Below are 21,302 nucleotides of genomic sequence, written 5' to 3' on the forward strand. Positions count from 1 at the left end.
CCTGAACAGTTTCAGGCAGGAGCTAAACACTTTAGTATCGAATAGGATCTACAACATAGTGTTGCATTTCAAATTTTCAAACTTAAACATTCCCAAATGTACATGGTGTGTAATCCAGATACTTCCTGTAGTATTCTAATCTTCTGAGTGGGTGATGGAAGTTTGTAGGAAAGTGCCCCTTTTGCATGGGTGTCCCTCACTTTTTACCTGATGTTGTTAATGCTCTTTTGCCAAGTGTGTCCTGGGTTCCTACCAACCAGGGCCTATGTTCTTTCCATAAAACTGTACTTCTACAAACCCAATTGGCCACTCTTCTTCCCACATATAAGTCCCTAGTAAAAGGTACATCTGATGGACTACTAGCCACAGATTCCTTAACGTAGAATTATCACCAGGCGGGAAACTGGATCCGGAAGACTTTTTTGCCACATCATCCCTGCGCGCCGGGAGGACTGCACCACATGATTCTGCCCTGGCGCCCGCTTTCGTGATGTCAGCGAGTCCCGGCGTGCCTCTGTCATTTTTTTTCTCTTTTCTATGTGCAACACCGATCCGGATTGTGTCCTGGCCGGTTTTCAGGCCTTCCATTCTTTCACACTTTGGCGTTAGTGGAACAGTGTGCAAATGCCTTCGGGCTTCAAGACGTGTACCTCTTGTGCACATCCCATGTCCGCGACGGGCACTCCCCCGATTTGCATGTGGTGCCTGGGTGAGCACCACGACTCGACCGATTGCGACGCCTGTCAGCACCTTAAGTCTAAATCACAGCGGGAGTGCAGGATAAAAAATTGCTGTTGGCGCACTTGTCCAGGTCAGTGTCATCCCAGCGTCCATCTCCTACCGCCGAAGCAAGCAGCTGCCGGTTTAATCTGCGACCTCGTCACAAGCCCAATGGCGTGGTTCGCCGGCTCCCCTCGGGACATGCGCCCCTGCTTGTCACCTTCCTACCCGCCGAATCCCGGCGTCGGGGGGCAACTAAGGTCCAAATGACAGCCTATGCTGCGGCTCTGCAGGCTTCATTGGGCCCTCCTAAGACGTCCGCGGATCCCTTGCCTAGACTTCCGTGGAGACGCTGGCGGCTCGAGCCCTGGCGCCAAAAGTTTCGGCTTCAGGTCTTATGAAGATGATGTCGTCTGGGTGTGGTCCTGTGGGGCTTCCCTTTTCGGCACCTGGAGTCCCTGCCTCGCCACAAATCCCTACAGGGCTCCCTGTGGCGTTGCAGGAGATCGGCGGGACCCCGGGCTTGCCCCAGAGTCCCCTTCGTTCCTCTATGCAGGCGGCTACCTTGACAGAGACCGAGCCGGGGCCGTTTCGGTTCTGGGAGCCTTCCTCCCCAACTCCGGTGGAGTCACGGGTGGAGGCTGGGACCTGGGGTGCTTTTCCGAGTCCCTCTCTGTCCTCGACGCTGGTCTGTCCTCTGTTGGTGTCGTCCTTCCCGCAGTCGGAGCGCCGTATTGCTGCCTTTTCGCCGGCATCTTCCAGGGAGGGCTAATCTCCTTTCCCAAGGCCTAAATCCTCGAACGCTTCTTTCTGTGGCTCGTGGCTGGCTTTTTCACTGGCCTCTCCGCCTTCCCAGGAGCCCCTCAGGTTCCACATTCTTCTGTGGATCCCCCACTATTCCGGGGCTGGCCGCTTCCTCCTACTGCTGGACTTTGGGACGGACGGCTCCGTCGGCAGCCGTCGCCCAAGGAGGAATTGCTTTCTCCTCCGCTGCACCCTACGAAGGCCAGTGTTGCCTTTTGTTAGGGCTATTTCCACAGCTGCTGGTATTCTGAGGATGGGTGAACCTGTTGCTCCATTTCCTACAGACAACCTCTTGGAAGCTCTCCACCAGGGCTCTTGTGGACGGGAGTTGTTCCTTCCTTTTGAAGAGTCACTCCATAATTATCTTATCGGGGCTCGGGGGTGCCCTGCCACAAGTGATACGGTGCCTCAGGCCCTCCTGCATCACTTCCGTCCTGCGCTGCACGACCCGGTCTGCCTTTCTTTTCCCCCCTTCTACTCCAGGCACTCTTCTGAGGAATGCCTTTCCGTGCTTGCCTGTGATGGTGTTTCCTCTGTCTCGGGAGGCCCGGTGATTAGATTCATCCAGTGCTGCCTTGCGGGCGCTTAACTCTTTGTGTGTGTTGACCAGGGCTACTTCCAGCCTGTGGGACTCGGTGGAGTCCCTTCTTTCTCATGTCTCCCAAGAGGGTGTCCGTGCTGATCTGCGGACCATGTGTTGGATGGTAGGGAGTTGGCTGCATTTATTCGTTGTGCCGCTTTGAATGTTGCCAATGCTCTCGACCGTGCTATGGCCACTTCTGTGGCCCTCCGTTGCCATGCTTGGCTACGTGATGCTGTTTTTCATGAAAATATTAGGGAGCCTCTGGTTGACCTGCCCTTGAGGGGGTCCTTCTGTTTAACACTCATGCGGGCTCCGCCATTCAGCATCTTCTTGCGGGGCTCCGACCTCCTCCCCAGTGGGCGGGTTTGTTGATCCTCTGTGACTTGGTGGGAGGTGTTATCCCACTTGCTCCTGGTGTTTGGTGGGCTGTTAGTTTCTCTGTGGGTTGATGTGCCCTCGGGATCCTCTGGTTGGGCTCCTCTCTTCTGTTGGCTGCTGGTTCATCCCTCCCCCTTTTTGACCAGTATTACCTTTTCTGTGATATCTAAGCCTTCTGTGGTTTCTGCCGCAAGTTTATAGTTATGTTTGCAGTCGCTGGATTTTATTTCCCCAAGAGTGGTTCCCATACTACCTTGGGACGTGTCCTACCCTACGTGGGGTACTTGTAGCTATTGTAAAGCCCTGTCTTACGCTGGGAAAGTGTGGACTTCTCCTCCTTGCGGGTTCCTCGCCCTTCCTGGTGTCGCTCTGTCACTGGTACGGTTTCTTGGCCATCTACAGCATTGTGCTGTGGTGTTTTTGCCCTTAGTCTGCCATTCGGCTTGGTCCTTTGTCTGGTGTTCCAGAGGGGTTATTTTCCGGTGTTGACTGCTTGGTTAGTCCTACTTGTTTGTCCTCTTATCTTCCGGTTGGTCGCTTGTTGGCACCCAGCTGCGCCTGCCTGGACGATGTGGTCTGAACGTTTAATTTCATGGCCTGCTCTTCTGGTCTACTGCCAGGGGCCTTGGAGTAGGGCCTGGCGCCCCTGCTCCTTGTTTTGCTGAAGCCTTGTGGGACTGTTTTTCTACTCCCACTTGCCTTAATGCTGAGGTGGGGTTCTGTCTGGTCTGTTGACTTTGAGCTGTGATGGATTTGGCTGCCGTCTTCACTCGGTGTGTTCACAGTGGAGTGCTCTTGTCTTCGTTTCTACCCCTTCTCTTTGGATTCTCTGTGTTGCTCTTCTGCCTCCGTGCTCCTCTGTGTTGCCTGTACCTCTGGGGCCTCTGGTGGAGGTCCCTGGTACATTGACTGCTGGCCTCCTTTCGTATTGCCCTTGCTTTCTCCTGCTTGGTGATGGCTGGGCTGCCTCTTTTGTCACTGTACCACATCCCCTGTAGGGCTGGTGTTCTTCCACGATGCTGAGGTTGTCTTCTGCTTGAGGGGGCGAGGGGAGGGGGGGGGTTCCTGGGCTCTTTCACCTGTCCCTGCGACTCATCCCATGTTGGAGAGGACTGGGCTATTTTCCCTGGCCCTGTGATTTGACCCCCGTTTGGGTCTTGTGTTTGCCTGAGCTGGAGAGGTCTTCTCGCCGACCCTCCTTCCCCTTGGGTATGGCTAGTGTATCTTTTCTACGTTAAAGAATCTTAGGCTAATAGTCTCTATTAGATGTACAAGTTGTTTACCTTCGGTAACAATGTATCTGGTAGAGACGATTCTAGCCGCAGATTCCTTCAGGGTGGAGTCACATGGTGCCGTCCCCCCGGCGGGCAGGGATGCTGTGGCAAAAAAGTTTTCCAGATCCAGTTTCATGCCTGGGGATAATTCTACATTAATGAATCTGCGGCTAGAATAGTCTCTACCAGATACATTGTTACCGAAGGTAAGTAACTTGTAAGATGGTTACCAAGGGCACTGTGACCAGGGAAGGCCTCTAAGGACTGCAGCACATATTGTGCCACCCATAGAGGCCCTGTACCTCAAAAGAGCCCCCCCCCCTCGCCATCGCAGGATGCATGCATTGGTACATATCAATGTGAAGAGTTGACATGGACAACCCACTGTCTATGGCATAGGTAATCCAACCCTCTAGCTGGGTGCACTCCCGGATGATTGCATGTTGTTGTCGTCTTGGAATAAGTCTTTGTAGTCACGAGATAGGTGACTCCTTCCTTGGACGATAGTGCGCATGGGCATCAACTCCATCCTTAGATTGTTTTTTTTTTTTTTGCCACTGGGTTCAGATGCAACTTTTCCGCTCCAGTTCGAAAATGTACTTTTCAAAGACTTCGACGCGTAAAATTTTCTAAAAACAAACTTTAACTTCAATATACATAGACTCGAACTCATCACTTTGATTCCGGTTGTCGACGGGGGCCGTCTGGCCTACCCACATGGTGAGGCCTACACCTCATGGAAAGGACACCATTCAAAAGATGCCCCGGGTGTGGAGCAAAATTTCCACACAGCGACCATCACGAGGTGTGTAATCTGTGTTTATCACCTGAACACGACGAGTCGAGCTGCACAGCTTGTGCTTCCTTTCGATCCAAGAAGACTATTCGAGATCGGAGGGCCCGTCGACACGACATGCAGAGGTCCGCTCCGGAACCTGTGGATATCTTTGACGAAGGTCCTTGTGTCCCCGAGGAAGATTCCGATGATCTCCAGATCGTATCTTAGGCAGACAACTCAGATGACTCATACCATCAGGTCAACGCACCCCTGCCCCTGCACCAAAGGCTAGGGTCAAAACTCCGCCTTCGGGGCCCAGTTGAGACCGAGACATTGCTTTGAAAACCCCGCCATCGATCCCGGCTCCGAAGAAAATATTAAAGCCGTCCGGTAGCTCCATACCGAGCAAACCGCATGTGCCAATATGACTAGCTCCCTCGGCACCGAAACCGAAAGAAGTCCCGGTTCCTAAAGACATTGCGGCACCAAAACCAATGAAACCTGCTTCCACCCCAAAATCTTCGGCGCCGAAACCCACAAAACCTGTTTCTGATGCCTCCAAGCCCTCAAACTAGGCCTAGACTCCGAAAACCATACCTTTTTGGTGCCGAAAAGTATGCCACAGGACTATACAACAACTCCTAAGGCTAAAGACCAGCAGAAACCAGGCCCAGAGCCGAAAAAATCGGCGCCGAAAGCAATTTCTGAAGAAGAGCTTTTTAGACCTGATCCTTTGCAAAAGAGAATATACATGGACCCAGAAAATGACATGTTTCCACCACACCACACAGGAAGAGGAAGTCTGATACACCACCTACACCTCCAGTGCCTGTCAAGAAGGACTCTACCACATCTCCTATGCACCCTTCTTCTCCTGTATCTCTTTCTCCTGTGCTCCCGTTAAACATTTCACCTCAAAATTCTCCTCTTCATTCTCCACAACATACACCCCCTCAGGATGCCGATGATGATCAGTATAGCATGGGGGAGGAAAAAGACCCAGATGACCCTTTTCCCTACCCAACAGGTTCACCAGACTGGGAGTATCCAAACCCACAGCATATACCAGATATTCCGGACCCACATATATATCCATCTAAACCTTCTCCTCCAGAAGACAAGATTGGGTTTGGACACTTGATTAATAGGGCTGCCATCTATCACAATGTCACCATGCATTCAGCTGGGGTAGAAGAGGACTTTTTACTAGACACTTGAACATTCCCAAAAATCTGTGCAAATACTGCCAATGATTAAAGGAGTTATTAAACATGCCCCAGAAGTGTTTAAAGATCCTGTACCGGCTAGAATCACAAACCCAATGATAGAAAAAAAGTACAGAGCAGCTCCTGCTTACATTAAGGTACAGCTACCCTTAGACTCCCTAGTAGTTTCAAACGTTAGGAAAAGAGCAAACTCACAAACTTCAGGAGAAGCACCACCTCCTTATAAAGAATCCAAAATCATAGATGCTTCAGGAAAAAGAATAGCTGACCAAGCTAGTAATGCATGGCACATTGCTAACTTACAGACCCTCCTCGCAAGATATGACAGGGCTCAATATGATCAACTAGAGAAGCTCTTACAACATCTACCTGATCAATATAAGGCACAATCAGATGACCTCATACAAGAGGGTAAGCTTATATCTAATGCCTCCATTAAATGCGTACTAAATGTAACAGACACTGCATCCAGGGCAATAAACACCAGTGTCCTTCTTGGACGTCATGCATGACTACGCATTTCAGGATTTAAGCAAGAGGTACAGACTACCATTTTAAATCAACCATTCAACCAACAGCAGTTGTTTGGTCCAGAAGTAGACACAGCTCTTGAAAAAATGAAAAAAGACACTGACACAGCCAAGTCTATGGGAGCTTTGCAGTACACCCAAGCAAGAGGCTCCTTTTGTCGCTCCTTTTACAGAGGAGGCTCTAAACAAGCTGGAGCAGACAATTCAGCTTCCTTTAAAACTAATACACAAGCATCCTCTAATAAAAGATATTATAGAGGGGGCTACAGAGGTAAAAACAAGAAGGGAAGAGGTCGCGGTAATAACAATCTCCTCTTCCACCACTAAACAGTGACTTCCTTCAGCTCCCCCAACAGCATACCACTCCTGTAGGAGGGAGATTAACACATTTCCTACCTGTCTAGAATTCCATCACAACAGACAAGTGGGTAAGACAGATTATCCAGTATGGTTACTGTCTAGAGCTTACAGCTACCCCATCAACTATACCACCCAGACAGCGTCCAATATCCACAGAACATCTAACACTGCTCTAACAAGAGGTTCTCTCATTGATACAAAAAGATGCAATAGAACTAGTTCCATTGCAACATCAAGGAACAGGGGTCTACTCACTCTACTTCCTAATACCCAAAAAGGATGGGACACTAAGACCAATTCTAGATTTGAGGCCTCTCATGCTGTATATACACTCAGATCATTTTCACATGATCACTTTACAACAAGTACTCCCATTATTGCAACAAGGCGATTTCCTCACTACACTAGACCTCGAAGACACCTACTTTCACATTCCCATACATCCTTCTCACAGGAAGTATCTCAAGTTTGTGCTACAAGGACAACACTATCAATTCAAATTCCTTCCATTCGGGGTAACAGCACCAAGAGTTCATAAAGTGCTTAGCAGTAGTAGTAGTAGCAGCACATCTCGGAAGACAACATCTATGTCTTCCCATACTTAGACGATTGGCTCTTAAAGGCCAAGTCATTCAACCAGTGTTTTCAACACACATCTCACACAATTCAGGCACTGCCCAACTTGGGGTTTACAATAAACCACACCAAGTCACATCTACAGCCTTCTCATGTACATCAATACCTAGGGGCTACCATAAACACCAATACAGCTCTAGCTTATCCCAGTCCAGCCAGGATACCGAGCATTCAAGCCTTAGTTGCAAGGTTTCAAAATCAGCGCACTCTCCCAGCCAGAGCGTTCATGCAACTAATAGGCATGATGGCATCTTGCATTTTTATTGTACCATATGCAAGACTGCAAATGCGTCCATTGCAGGAATGTATAGCACATTAGTGGAATCCAGCACAAGGACAACTGACAGACCTGGTGTTGGTGGACAGCTGCACACATCGCTCTCTGCAGTGGAGGAACACCAAAAACTTGTCCAGAGGGCAGCAGTTCCTCGAGCCTGTCCCACAAATAGAACTGACAAGACGCATCCCTGACCGGATGGGGAGCACATCTGCTCCACCACACAACTCTGGGAAGATGGGCTGCTCAACAAAAGGAGCTTCACATGAATCACCTAGAGTTGCTGGCGATTTTCCTGGCACTAAAGTCCTTCCAAGTACACATAACAGAACAAAATTGTCCTTATCCGGACGGACAACATGACAGCCATGTACTACATACAGAAACAAGGAGGCACACATTCCCTGCAACTGTCCCAGCTCGCACAAAACATTTGGAGATGGGCCATTCCACAAAAAATATATCTGCTTGCAGAACACCTTCCAGGAGTTCACAATCAGATTGGCGATCTGTTAAGTCGACAGACACAACAGATTCACGAATGGTAACTACATCTGCAAGTTCTTCAACCATTCGTTCACAAGTGGGGTCATCCAGACATAGACCTGTTTGTGTGTGGCAAACGCAAAATGCCCAACCTTCGCCGCCAGGTTTCCATACCCGTTGTCCAAGGGCAATGCGATATGGATGAACTGGTCAGACAGATTTGCGTACGCTTTTCCGTCAACCCCACTAATACCACTACTGGTACGCAGGCTCAGACAACAGTCTCTCAAACTGATCCTGGTAGCTCCCACATGGGCATGCCAACCGTGGTTCACCACACTGCTAGAACTCTCTCTAGTTCCACACCAAAAACTGTCTCTCACACATCGATGCTAACGCAGAACCATGGAGACATCAGGCATCCAGATCCAAGTCAACTGAATCTGACGCTCCGGCTCCTGAAGTCTTAGAGTTTGGTTACCTTAACCTGCCACCAGACTGTATGAATAGCATTAAAGAAGCCAGAAGACCAAATACTAGAGCTTGCTATGCTGCTAAATGGAAAAGATTTGCCATTTACTGCAATAATAATCAAATTGATCCTTTAGATGCTTCCATCCAAAATATTATGTTACCTTCTCCATTTACAAAGATGTAATCTATCTTCTTCATCTATACGTTTACATCTTGCAGCCATTGCGCAGATCTACAAAACAGACCACATATGTTGTTTAGAGTACCAGCAATAAAAGCTTTTATGGAAGGATTAAAAAGAATTATTCCTCCTAGGTTACCACCCTCTCCAGTGTGGAACCTAAACATTGTTCTTACAAGGCTCATGGTACCCCCTTTTGAACCTTTAGACAAATGTGAACTACAATTTCTCACATGGAAAACCGCTTTCCTCGTTGCTATTACCTCTCTTAGAAGAGTTAGTGAGATTCAAGCTTTCACTGTACAAGAACCTTTCTCCCAATTACACCGTAACAAAGTGGTTTTTAAGAACTAATCCTAAATTCCTTCCTAAAGCAATTACTCCTTTTCATCTAAACCAATCAGTTGAGTTACCAGGGTTTTTTCAAAACCCAGACTCGGTAGCAGAAAGAGCTTTACACACATTAGATGTCAAAAGAGCTCTTCTCTATTACACAGATAGAACCATTCGCAAAACAAAGCAACTATTTGTAGCCTTCTCTCCACCACATAAAGTCAATCCCATTTCAAAATCAGTAATTGCAAGGTGGATTGTTAAATGTATACAAATATGCTAACACAAAGCAAAACGCACATTAACAGTTCCTCCTAGAGCGCACTCCACGCGCAAACTAGGAGCCTCCATGGCTTTCTTAGGAAACATTCCTCTAGAAGACATCTGCAAGGCAGCAACATGGTCTACAACACACACCTTCACTACACACTATTGTGTTGATGCTCAAGCCAAGCGGCAAGCTGCAGTAGGCCAAGCTGTCCTCAAAACTCTTTCAAACTACTGCAACAGACACAGGGGACCACCGCTAGGGAAGACACTGCTGCACAATTGATGCTAAGTGTACAATCTGCAGCTTATATGCCTCGAACGGAAAATGTTACTTACCAGTATGCATCTGTTCTTGGCATGTAGAGCTGCAGAGTTGTACACTCCCTCCCGCCTCCCCGGGACCTGTGTCTGTTCCAGTTTTATCTTGATCAGATATACACGCATGGACATACTTTCTACTAACTCCATCATTTCCCATCATGGCAAAAAAATCTAAGGATTTAGCCGATGCCCCTGCGTGCTATCATCCAAGGGAGGAGTCTTCTAAGACGACAACATGCAATCATCCGAGCCCAACACCAGGTGGCGATCTAATGCTAAGTGTACAACTCTACATGCCAAGAACAGATGCATACTGGTAAGTAGCATTTTCCATTCTAAAATTGGTCTGGATCTCCTTGAGTCGTGTGTCCATTATTGATCGCTGTTGTGCAATACATGTCTTCAACTCCTCTGTGTTAGGCTTGCTTGCCCAAACTACCACTAATCTCAGAGCCCTTTGGGTTTTACATTGAGCCCTGTACATGTTTGGGGCACCCCTGGACTCTCTGCACGGTACAACCACCTAGCAGTAATACCAATATACGGAGCCAGCTTACAGTGAACATTTTACTTGCCTGTAAAAATAGATTTTTTAATTCTCAGATTTATTCTGGTTTCTCATTTATTGCCTCTGTGAGTACAACAAAGGCTTAGCACTACCCTCTGATGAGCCTAAACTTCTCGCTTACAGTACCACAAAACAGCATTTGGGATTATTACTTGTGGCTCTGTAAGCCAATAAGGGTTGCCTGGGCTCTCTACAAAGTGTAGCTCGTTTTTTGCTCTATATAGAGAGCCAGCTTTCTACACCTATCTAAGGCTTGAGCTTTGATACTTAAATCTGAAAGAAACCCGTTAGTGATAGATTCTTTATCTTCAAATTAGCCCCAGCCATCAGACTGGATCCAGAAAGCTTTTGTCAGCAGTACCCCTGCGCGTCACTAGGCGTCGTCGTGCGGTTCCGCGTACGTCGTTGGCATCGTAGTCGCCGAGATGACATCGCTGGACATACTTAGACGAGCCTGACATCAGTTCTTGCTTTTTTTGCGGCAGCAAATGCAGATCCGGAGAGAGCGGTACCCTCAGGCAATTTTTGACTTATTTTTTTAGACTTTTTGTATTTTTTTTTTTTTTTGAGTCTTTGAGTCCTGGTGTATAGGAATGCCCGGTTTTAAGTCTTGCCCGACTTGTCCCCGCACGATGTTGGTGATGGACCCGCACCGTGAGTGACTCTACTGCCTGGGGCGCAACACCGACTCCGAGTCGTGCCCCGAATGCTGGGCCATGGCTCCGAAAACTTTGCGGGAGAAGTCCCAAAAGTTGCCAGAGGCCCAAGAGTCGGCTCCGCAACGTTCAAGGTCCTGGTCCTGTGGGAAGTTGAGGGACCAGTCTCGGAGCCACCATCACCGTCTTCTCACATTGAGTCTGGTAAGGCGAACCACAAGAAGTCGAAGAAGCGCCGTTGCTCTGCGCCTAGGCTGTCGCGCGACATGGCGGGTGGTGCCACCACTGCGTCTCCGGCAGAGCCTGTACAGTTGCCGACTGCCTACCCGCCCTTCCCAGGTCCATCGGCGACTCCGGCCCAGCTGCAGGACTTTCTGTCAGCATTGGCCCGTAGGGCCTCATGACACACCTTCGGGCCCGCGGGACCGCCGAAGTCCTCGCTCCTCTTTGTCGCCGACTCCTGTCTCTGCCGCAAGACCCCCATGGATCCATGCATGGATCCCAGCTGATGTCGGGTGGCCTCATACGACCTCCACCAACATAGACTTCTATGGCACCGCCACTAGCGTCGGCCCTGGCCGACGCCGTCCCCGGCTTCCACCCAGACGTGGAGATGGCACTCGACTGGTGTAGATGGACGCCGATTCCGACGCAGATGGGGAATTTCTATCCCGTTCATCTGCTTCCCTCTTTTCTGCTGCTGGTTGGGGGGGACGGGAAGTACTGGGTGAGGTCTGAAGACCCTCTCGCAGCCCAATGCGAGTTTGACCCGGACTGAGAAGAAGAGTTGGAGGATGCAGGTGAGCTGGATTTTACTCCAGAACCTGGCTCACTGTCTCCTTCTACCGTGGCTATGGAAGAGGGTGGTATATATTCTGTGGTGTTGCGTAAGGCAGCTGAGGCTCTCCACCTCGAGCTCCTTACGGTGGCTGTCGGGACTAACCTCCTGACAGAAGTGCTTCGGCCGGCATCTTCCTCTAAGGAGCCGCTGCTGTCGTTCAACGATGCCCTTTCAGACGTCTTTTTTGGCACCTGGTCCGGGCCCAACACTGGGTCTCCGGTGGATAGGACCGTGGCAACCGCCCGGCCAACCCCATTTTCCTCTCCCAACACCCTACCCCTGAGAGCTTGGTTGTCCAAGCTTCTGCGTCCCCAAGACCATTCCCTTCTGCACCACCGGACAAGGAATCCAAAAAACTGGAGCAGTTTGGGAAGCCATTTTTCACTTCCGTCCGTTCAGGGCTGCGGTCTGTGAACACTGCATGCCTCTTGGGCCGTTATTCCCATTCTCTGTGGGATACGGTTGCGCAGGTGCTCCCTCGGTGTCCGGAGGAGTCCCAGATGGTGCTCTCAAGAGCTATTGCAGAGGGGAGAGACGCAGCCAAGTTCACAATTCGTTGTGGCCTTGATACCGCCGACTCCCTGGGCAGAGCGATTTCCACGACAGTTGTGCTACGCCTGGCTGAGGACAACTGGCTTTTCCGTGGATGTCCAGAACACTTGGATGGACATGCCCTTTGATGGCACTGGCCTTTTTGGGGACTAGGCAGATACAGCGTTGGAGTGCTTTAAGGACTCTCGGGCTAAGGCCAAGTCCTTTAGGCTATGAGCACTCCTTCCGCTACTGTTTTTCGCTCCTTTCGTAGCCAAGGAAGGGGCGCCCTAACAAGTTTGTTTCAGAGCCACAGGCCTGTGCAGCAACAGTCTCAGCGCAGCCGTGGATGTGGGACCTGCAGAGGTGGGTCATGGGTCCAGTGGGCGGGTCAGTACACCACCTCCCCTGCCGCCAAACCTTCCTAGTCCGGTGTTTAAGTCTCACCAAATGCCAGTGGGTGGCAGGATTCGCCATCACCTACCCCACTGGCGCACCATCACCTAGGACAGGTGGGTTTTGCAGATAGTCCGAAGGGGTTACTCCCTCTCCTTCGAGACTACCCATCCAACCATGCCACCACAGTGCCACCGCATGCCGGGAGATCACTTGGCACTTCTCCAGCAGGAAGTTGCAGCCCTCTTGGCCAAGGGGGCCATCGAGCGTGTTCCGATGCCAGAAGTAGGTTGTGGTTGTTACTCGCACTACTACTTGGATCCAAAGAAGGACAAGAACCTGGGCCCATCTTAGACCTTCGCAACGTCAATCGCTTCCTCCGGAAGGAGAAGTTCAAGATGCTCACACTTGCTCAGGTCTTGTCTGCCCTAGACCCGCAAGACTGGATGGTGACGTTGGACTTGCAAGACGCTTATTTCATATCCCCGTTCTGCTGGCCCACCGGCGTTACCTATGGTTCACAGTAGGCCACAAGCACTTTCAGTTCACCGTGCTCCCCTTTTGGCCTTACCAGCACACCTCGGGTGTTCACGGAAGTGATGGCGGCGGTGGCAGCTCATCTGCGCAGATTGGGGGTTTCAGTTTTCCTCTATCTCTGACTGGTTGTTGTAGGTGGGCTCGCCCCAGGCAGTCCTCTCCCACCTCCAGACTATGGCCGCCGACCTGCATTTGCTGGGGTTCTCCTTTAACGTGCTGAAGTCTCACCTGATTCCCTCTCAGAAGCTCCTCTTAATTGGAGCGGTTCTGGACCCGGCGCAGTTTCGGGTTTATCCTCCCGAGCAGGGAGTCCAGGACATTCGGGCTATAATTCCGATCTTTCGGCCCTTGTCCTGGGTTTCGGTCAGGATGACCTTGAGGCTGCTGGGCCTCATGGCCTCCTGCATCCTGCTGACCAATCATGCCAGATGGCATATGCGGGCTCTGCAGTGGGACCTGAAGTTCCAGTGGGCCCAGCATCAAGGGGACCTGTCCAAGCACATCCAGATCTCGAAGGGCACTGCATAGCAGTTGCAGTGGTGGCTCACAAACCAACATTGAGTCAGCGGCAGATCCCTCTTCCTTCCCCAACCGGAGCACACAGTGGTGACGGATGCGGAGATCAGAGGCCTCTGGTCCATGGCAGAGTCCATGCTCCATATCAACCTTCTGGAGCTCCGGGCGATCCTACTTGCATTAAAGACATTCCTTCCCTCTGTCAAGGGGAGAGTAGTGCAGCTGTTCAGACAATTCCACCGCCATGTGGCATTGCAACAAGCAAGACCGGGTGGGGTCGTGGACCCTATGTCAGGAGGCTCTGCATCTCTGGACATGGCTGGAACGTCAAGGCATTTCCTTGACGGTTCAACACTTGGCAGGTTCTTTGAACGCCAGGGCGGACAAACTCTGCCGCAGGTGCATGATGGAAAACGAATGGTGTCTTCACTCGGAGGGGGCGCAAGGTCTCTTTAAACAGAGGGGAGAGCCTTGGTTAGATCTAATCGCCACCGAAGAGAACGCGCAATGTCATCGCTTCTGCACGTTGGAATTTCCAAGGCGGCATTCGCTCGGCGACTCTTTTTGTCAAGAGTGGAGCTGCGGTCTATTGTATGCCTTTCCGCCTATACCACTTCTACCCAGAGTGCTGAAGATCAGGTGCGACCATGCCCAAGTCATTCTTGTGGCCCCGGACTGGGCTCGAAGAGTGTGGTATGCTGAGCTACTCCATAGAAGCATGGATCCCCCGATCCGACTGCCTCTCTGGGAGGATCTTCTGTCGCAGCAGCAGGGGACAGTCCTCCACCCGAACCTGTCCAGCCTCCACCTACATGTGTGGAGATTAAGCGGCAACAGTTGATTTAATTTCACTTGCCTCCTGTAGTCTGTGATATCATTCTGGCAGCCAGGCGTCCCTCCACTAAATCGGTATACGCCTGCAGATGGAACACATTTGTGGCATGGTGTACAGCAAAGGCTGTGGATCCCCTTTCTGCCCCTCTTTCAGAAGTCCTTTTGTTCCTTCTTTCTCTGGCCCAGCAGGGCTCTGCCCTGGGCACTATTAAGGGCTGCTTTTCTGCAATTTCGTCCTTTCTCAGACTCCCTGATCAGCTCTCTCTTTTCAAGTCCCCAGTTGTAAATGGGTTTCTCAAAGTCAAATACACACCTTTTCCCTCCTATGCAGTTTGTAATGCCGCAGTGGGACTTGAATCTGGTTCTTTCTTATTTGTGCGCTCCTTTAGAGCCACTTCACAACTGTCCTCTTCGTTTATTAACTTTAATGACTGCTTTCCTGGTTGCCATCACCTCCGCTAGGCGCGTGAGCTCCAGGCTCTTTCCTGTAAGCCTCCCTTTCTGTTGGTTCATCCGGATAAGGTTGTGCTTCGCACTCGTCCTTCCTTCTTGCCAAAGGTTGTCACTGCCTTCCACATTCAGCAAACTATCACCTTGTCCACTTTATTTCCGCCTCCGCACCCTTCCAGAGAGGAAGGAAGGCTCCACCGTCTGGACCCTAAACGTGCGCTCTCATTCTACCTGAATCGCACGCAACAGTTCCGGGTTGGTGACCAGCTCATTGTTGGCTACGTAGGCGCCAATAAAGGCCGAGCTGTACACAAGAGAATTATCTCCCAATGGGTCGTCTTCTGCATCAAGGCCTGTTATTCTCTGGCTAAAAAGGAAACTCTTGTGGGGTTGCGCACCCAATCTACCTGGGCGACAGCGGCTACTACTACATTGGGACGTGGTGCCCCCTGCAAGACATCTGTCAGGCAGCCACGTGGGCTTCGCTGCACACTTTTACTAAGCATTATTGCCTTGATAGTCCAGTCCGGAGAGATGTCTTCTTTGGCTATTCTGTTCTCTGTGACTTTCTGGTGTGATCTTGGTTCGCAGACCCACCACCGGGGTTGGTATTGCTGGGGTATCTATTCTAAGGTAAGGAATCTATCGCTGTTTCTTTCAGATGAACAAGTTACTTCCCTTTGGTAGCGATATATCTGTAAGAGACATTAGTTAGTGATAGCTTCCTTTTCGCCCCACCCATCCTCCCCATTCTGCGAACTGATTTCTAGGGTTAAGGTCATCCCTTTCAGGGCCCTAGTTTATATGCACCAGTTATCAGCATCTTGCATGGCTCTGCGTTCCTGGCACGGAAAGTCATGTACAGAACCGACGTCAGTGCTAGAGTGCGCTTCGAAGTAGCTCCTGCAACGTCAGAAATAGTTTCTTAGATATATCGTTACTGAAGGTAAGTCACTTGTTCTTTTGAGAGCTAGGAGAGAAGAATGGTATGTATGAAAGTTGGCCAAAAGCTTAAGGATGGCCAGCATCACAGTGCCTCCTAGGCTCACCAATTGCTGGTGGTCATCAAGGGCGGAGACTAAAGCAGTTTAATTGCTATGAAGCAGATGAAAGCCTAACTGATGGGAGTTCAGAAAATCATGATTTTCAAGAAATAATGAAAGTTGCTTATTGGTTTTGGCAGGCAGAGGGAGTAGTGATATGATATTTTTCTTTTCTTTGCAATATTAGAGCTTATCCCAGCTTCCGTTCCAGGAAAATAAAGATGAAAGTTGCATAGCTCCAGTAAAACCTAGCACACTATTGAGAATGGTTTATGTACGATATGAACTTTGCAGAATAGAGTGGCGATATGGATTTAACTAGGATGTGCTGTGAAATGATGTCCAATGAAAGATTAAGATGGAAATATTGATTAAGGTGTGTAGGAACCTGGCTGTGTGTCTATTGTACTGAAGTAAGGTATAGTGTGCACAGTTCAGTGGATCCCCAGAGGTATAGCAGGGGCTAAAATGGATAATACCTTACTCTCTCTCGTGTAATAATGTGGTGGAGCAGTCGGGCTTAGCAGAAGGTAACATTAGGCATTTGTTGTACACACTGAGGCAAGAAATTATGTCATACACTCAGACTGAATCCAGACCAATTGTTTGTATAAAATGTTCTTACTTGTTTTTATTACTAGAACCAAGATTTACTCGGTAGTAGGTAAGTGATACTTTCAATACACTAAAACTTTGCAAGATACAGTGTGTACTGGTTTTGTAGAAGCATGCACTTTATTTGCAGTAGAAAAATTGGTTGTTTGCACTTTAGAATACTTGTAATTTAGATTACTTTGTGGTTACTATTCTAGTTTGGGTTGAAACAAACTACTAACTCAGTCTAGGCATCACAGTACATCAGTCGGCAAGTTAACTCTTTTGAAGACACTAATTTACTTTATTGCAGTACAAAACAGGTTCAACACTTGGGGCATTTTTCAGATATAAACCCACCATACAATCCTTTGGAGAAAAACGAAGTGTTAAGTTTGCAGGTCAGTAAACCGTTTTGGTAACTGTGTTTTTAGAGGATTGGAACCAAGGCTCAATTCAGCACTATGTGCACCACCAGCGGCACTAGGGTGGCCAGGTGCAGGGAGCCAGTGTTAGCCAGCGGGACTAGGGGGGCACCTTGTTTGTTGACTGCTCAAGGGCAGGCCACTCTGTTTTGGGAGACAAACTCCTAGGGTTTAAGTGAGAGCAAAGGGGGTCCCAAGTTAGCACCAAGACTACACCACAAGCGGCACAGGAGTGGCCGGGTGCAATGGGTTGCTTAGACTGTCAGGAGCCCAAAGCAATCCTATGGGGGTTGTCTTTAACTTTCGGCTGCAGGCTCAGTCCAGGATGTTGTGCAGGAGGAACCAACAGCTGGGCAGGCAAGTAGAGATGTCCCTCAATGTTGGGACCCTCCGGGGTTTGGTACACCAGGATGCAGGGTCTGTGACTGCAGGGGTGCCTTTCGACGTCTGTAATCTGCTTACCGGTCTGGTCGCAGTGGAAGGGGGGGCAACTCCTGATAGCAGGAGAGGCTAGGGGTTGCGTTGCAAAGGTGGCATGCATTTGAAGCTCCCCGTTCACAGATGAGACTCTGACTTGGGGAAGGTGTAAACACTTTAACCCAGGAAAGGCTTTATTTCTGGGCCCAGGGAGCAAAGGCACCCACCCCATGGGTCCCTAGACCACATACTCTGGTTGGCTTTACTGGGCACTTACAATATCTAAGAACGGCCTTCGATATTATAGGGACCTGCCTGCTCATGCAGATAGGACCTCACATGAGGTATAGTGCACCATGCCCTAAGGGTGACTTACCTAGACCTCATGCAGTCCTGGGCAGGCATGGCACCCAGGGATGGGTGCCAATGTTGACTTCACTTTTAGCTGCAGCAAAACATGTCAGCTGCACTGGCAGTGTGGCGTGTTTGTGGTGAGGTGTCTGAGAGTGACCTAATCAATGCTGCAGCCCTCAGAGGCCTTTCACTGACTTCCAGATATTTGGTACCATAGGTACCCCTTACAAAGGACTTGCATGTAGGCCAGAGTTGTGCCAATTGTATAAACAATGGTGCAGGTTAGGAAAAGAGCACATGCTCTGGGAACCTGGTTGGCAGGGATGCAAGGCACACTCACTCAGAGTGCATCAGAAATATGGCCAAAAGTGTTGGGTGGAGCGGTGTTAGTGCAACATAAACCCACTTTCCTACAAGTTGGAAGGTGAGGGAGAAGGATATTTTGGTTAATTTTTTGGATTTTTTTCAGTCCTTGCTAGCGTGAACTGGGCACAGTGCCTTCACAGGTCATTTGCTGTTCATTCGATCTACCTCTGCCCCCCTCACTCATTCCTACTCCCCAGAGGCTGAGGCAGAAAATAGTGAGGCCTATGGTGGGCAGGGGCACTTCTGAACCAATTTAGCTTCCTTTGAAACCTGTGTGCCTTAATGTTATATGATGGTCAAACTAAAATGTGCTATGCCGAAAATAAATTTCACCTTAAAAGTTGGTAACTCACTGGAAGAAAGTTGGTGCACTGTCACATTATAAAGCTTGGTGTCTAAAATGTTAACTTCATAATCTCTTTCAGTTGAAGCACACAGGCTTTCCAGACCAGACGCTGATCAATTAAGAAATGAAAATAAAGATGCAAACAAGAGGCAAGCAGGTACTTGAACGTTTTATCTGTTGCTGCACTTTGTGAAAGCCAAATTAGCGACCTTGTCTTGAATTCCCTTTTCTGAAAAATCTAATTGCAGATGCCTCACCCGGGATATATCCTCCTGCTCTAGGCATGATCTGGAAGCTTTAAATGGCATTACGCCTGTGTGCTGCTATGTGGTGCTGTACGTCTCTCCTTTGGCTTGGTTGTGCCCCAAAAGCGACAACGAAGCCTCATATTAGTGCTAACTCTGTGCGTCACTTTCCGTTCCTTCATACGCAGATACAATTTCCTTGTTAATTGAAAGTTGTTTTTTTCTTAATTATTCAGTTTTTTGCCAGTGTGCAAAGGAATAGTGTACCTTGCAAACACTTTAACCCTTTAAGAAACCTGCAAACTGTGACAGACCCCCATGAGGTTTAGCTCTGATATTTGGGTTTGGGCATGTTTCCAACTCCTGCCACATGTGTGCCATTATGCATCGAGATGCAATTTGGAAACGTGAAGAGAAGCTGTACATCGACGAACTCTGAAAGAAGTCATGGAAATCCTGCAATGCTGGATGCGGATCCATTCCCATAACAGATCTTCATCACAGTCCAGTTCTTTGGGGAAGTCTATTCTGATGCATAGGAGGGATAGAGGAGATTTGTCCCAGTCCCATCACACGTTCATTCTGAGAAGCTGCAAGTACATCAGTGTTGTTCATGATCCCGGTCTTTTCCTGATCAGCCGATTCTACAGTTAATCCTGAAGCACCCAGACTTCCCAGGGCCATTGGTGACTCAATAACAGATAGAGGCCCTTAATGAGTCCATGTTGTGGATCTTTAGCCATCTGTGGCTCCCTCTGGGGCTCTCTGTTCAAGTTGCTGCTGGTGGATCCATCCTCTGTAACATCTGAACCAGCCATTGGATCTGCTCTGACATTGAAGCAGACTTCTAATCCAGCACCAAAATCCACTCTGGTCCCTTTGACATGGAAGGTGCCTGAGGAGAACCATGCCCCAATAGCACTTTCCAACTCTGAGCCAAATTTGTCTCTTCCCTGACAAAGGTCATGTCTAAAAATCTTACGGACACACCTGGTCACAGTCCGCTACGATTCTAACTAAACCATGCCTTTTCTTCTGAGTCTCATCCCAGGGCTCCAACAACTTTTCAGTTCAGAGTCTGATCTAAGGCAACCAGCCTTTGGACATGACAATGGCAAAGAAGGGGGTTGTTTTGCCCTACCCTGATGACAATTTACACATGGACTTAAAGGGGCCAGTGGGTTGGACACTTACAGGGACTCCGTTGTATTTTACTGTGGTTTATCAACGGTAGAGATGCTCTACCTTGCTGTGGTAATGAAACTGACAGCAGAGGTGTTGCATTTACAGCTGCCAACTATGGAAGTTCAAACTAACCTACAGACAGAAGGTTTGCAAAGTGAGCAAACAAAATCAGGTGCTTGCAACTAGTCTCTGAAGCACTAACACCCTTATGGGCACCTGGTACGTTCTCTGGCATCACTGGCAAGTGCCGGGCTTCTATTTGCAGCACCTTACACCAGAAAGTTTGACGGTTCAAGCTTCCACCACTATGTTGAACCCCAATTTGTTCCCAAAGACTCCACCTAACAGTGTAAAAAAACCTAGACTTTCAGAAAAAATGTTTTCCTTGGCCATCCTAGCCCTCCCACAAGTCAGTGCCAGCTGTTAAGTGGGGGAGATGTCCCATAAATCATAGCAACATGGTTGTTGAGATCTTGCTGGCAGTCGCTGGGAAGTTTCAGGCCAACCTGGCTCAAACCATCTAGGATGATCAATAAGCTGTAAAATATATTAATTCGGTTCTGGTCACTATAGACTGCTTGGGCAGAGCAGTTGTGCTAAGGCGCATGTTTGGATGTGATCCACTAGCTTCTCTGGTAACGTGCAGTTCTGCCTGACCGATATGCCATGGGATGAATGTTGTCAGTTTAGCTTTGAAAAGCTTTAAAGAAAGCTGGGCCTGCACCTTCCTTAAGCTTTTCTGCTCCTGCATTACAGTATCGTCAACAGTTTTCCCCTTTGAGCACCACCCCCCCCCCCTACCCACCCCTACCCCCCCCTCACCACCACCACCAAGCACCGCTGTTCTTTTAGGGGCAAATATCTAGCAGACAGTATTCAGACCACATGGTGCAGCACACCTCACAGCGCTGTCTCCATGGCATCAGGCACCAAGCCAGTTTAGTGTGCCCTTTGTGGCACACAACCACCCTGTGGGGGAGGTAGGATCAGACATTTCCTCCAAGGGTAGCAAAATCTAAAATCCGAAAGGTTGGTACTTCAGATCCTTTCCTTGATAAGGGCGAGGCCTACCATTCTTTTTAGACCTGCTGCAACTTGCGCCCACATCAGTGTTTTCACAGGAGTACCACTCCACCTTGCGTCAAGAAGTGCAGGCTCATTTGACTTGATTAGCTCTAGTGATAGTCATGGTGCCAGAAATAGAGACTGGCTATTACTCCCACTATTTCCTTGTGCCAAAGGAGGACATGATGCCTTTTATGCAATTTTAGCTCTCCACCCTCTGAATTAACTTTTTCAATTAGTTGTGCCCCCCCTTTGTCCTCGCCAGTGCCCTCGGGTATTTAAGAATGGTGCTGCGACCACTG

General features: G+C 49.2%; 1 protein-coding gene across 1 annotated transcript in view; it reads left to right on the forward strand.

The window, feature by feature from the left end:
* Positions 1-21,302, forward strand: part of LSM14A (LSM14A mRNA processing body assembly factor) — a 318,574-nt gene that overhangs the window by 123,193 nt on the left and 174,079 nt on the right. Inside the window, exon 6 of the mRNA XM_086945147.1 lies at positions 18,585-18,662. Coding sequence (XP_086801273.1) covers positions 18,585-18,662 — 78 coding nt within the window. The remainder of the gene's footprint in view (positions 1-18,584; positions 18,663-21,302) is intronic.

This window comes from Lissotriton vulgaris, chromosome 12, assembly GCF_964263255.1.
Source record: "Lissotriton vulgaris chromosome 12, aLisVul1.2, whole genome shotgun sequence".
Taxonomy (NCBI): Eukaryota; Metazoa; Chordata; class Amphibia; order Caudata; family Salamandridae; genus Lissotriton; species Lissotriton vulgaris.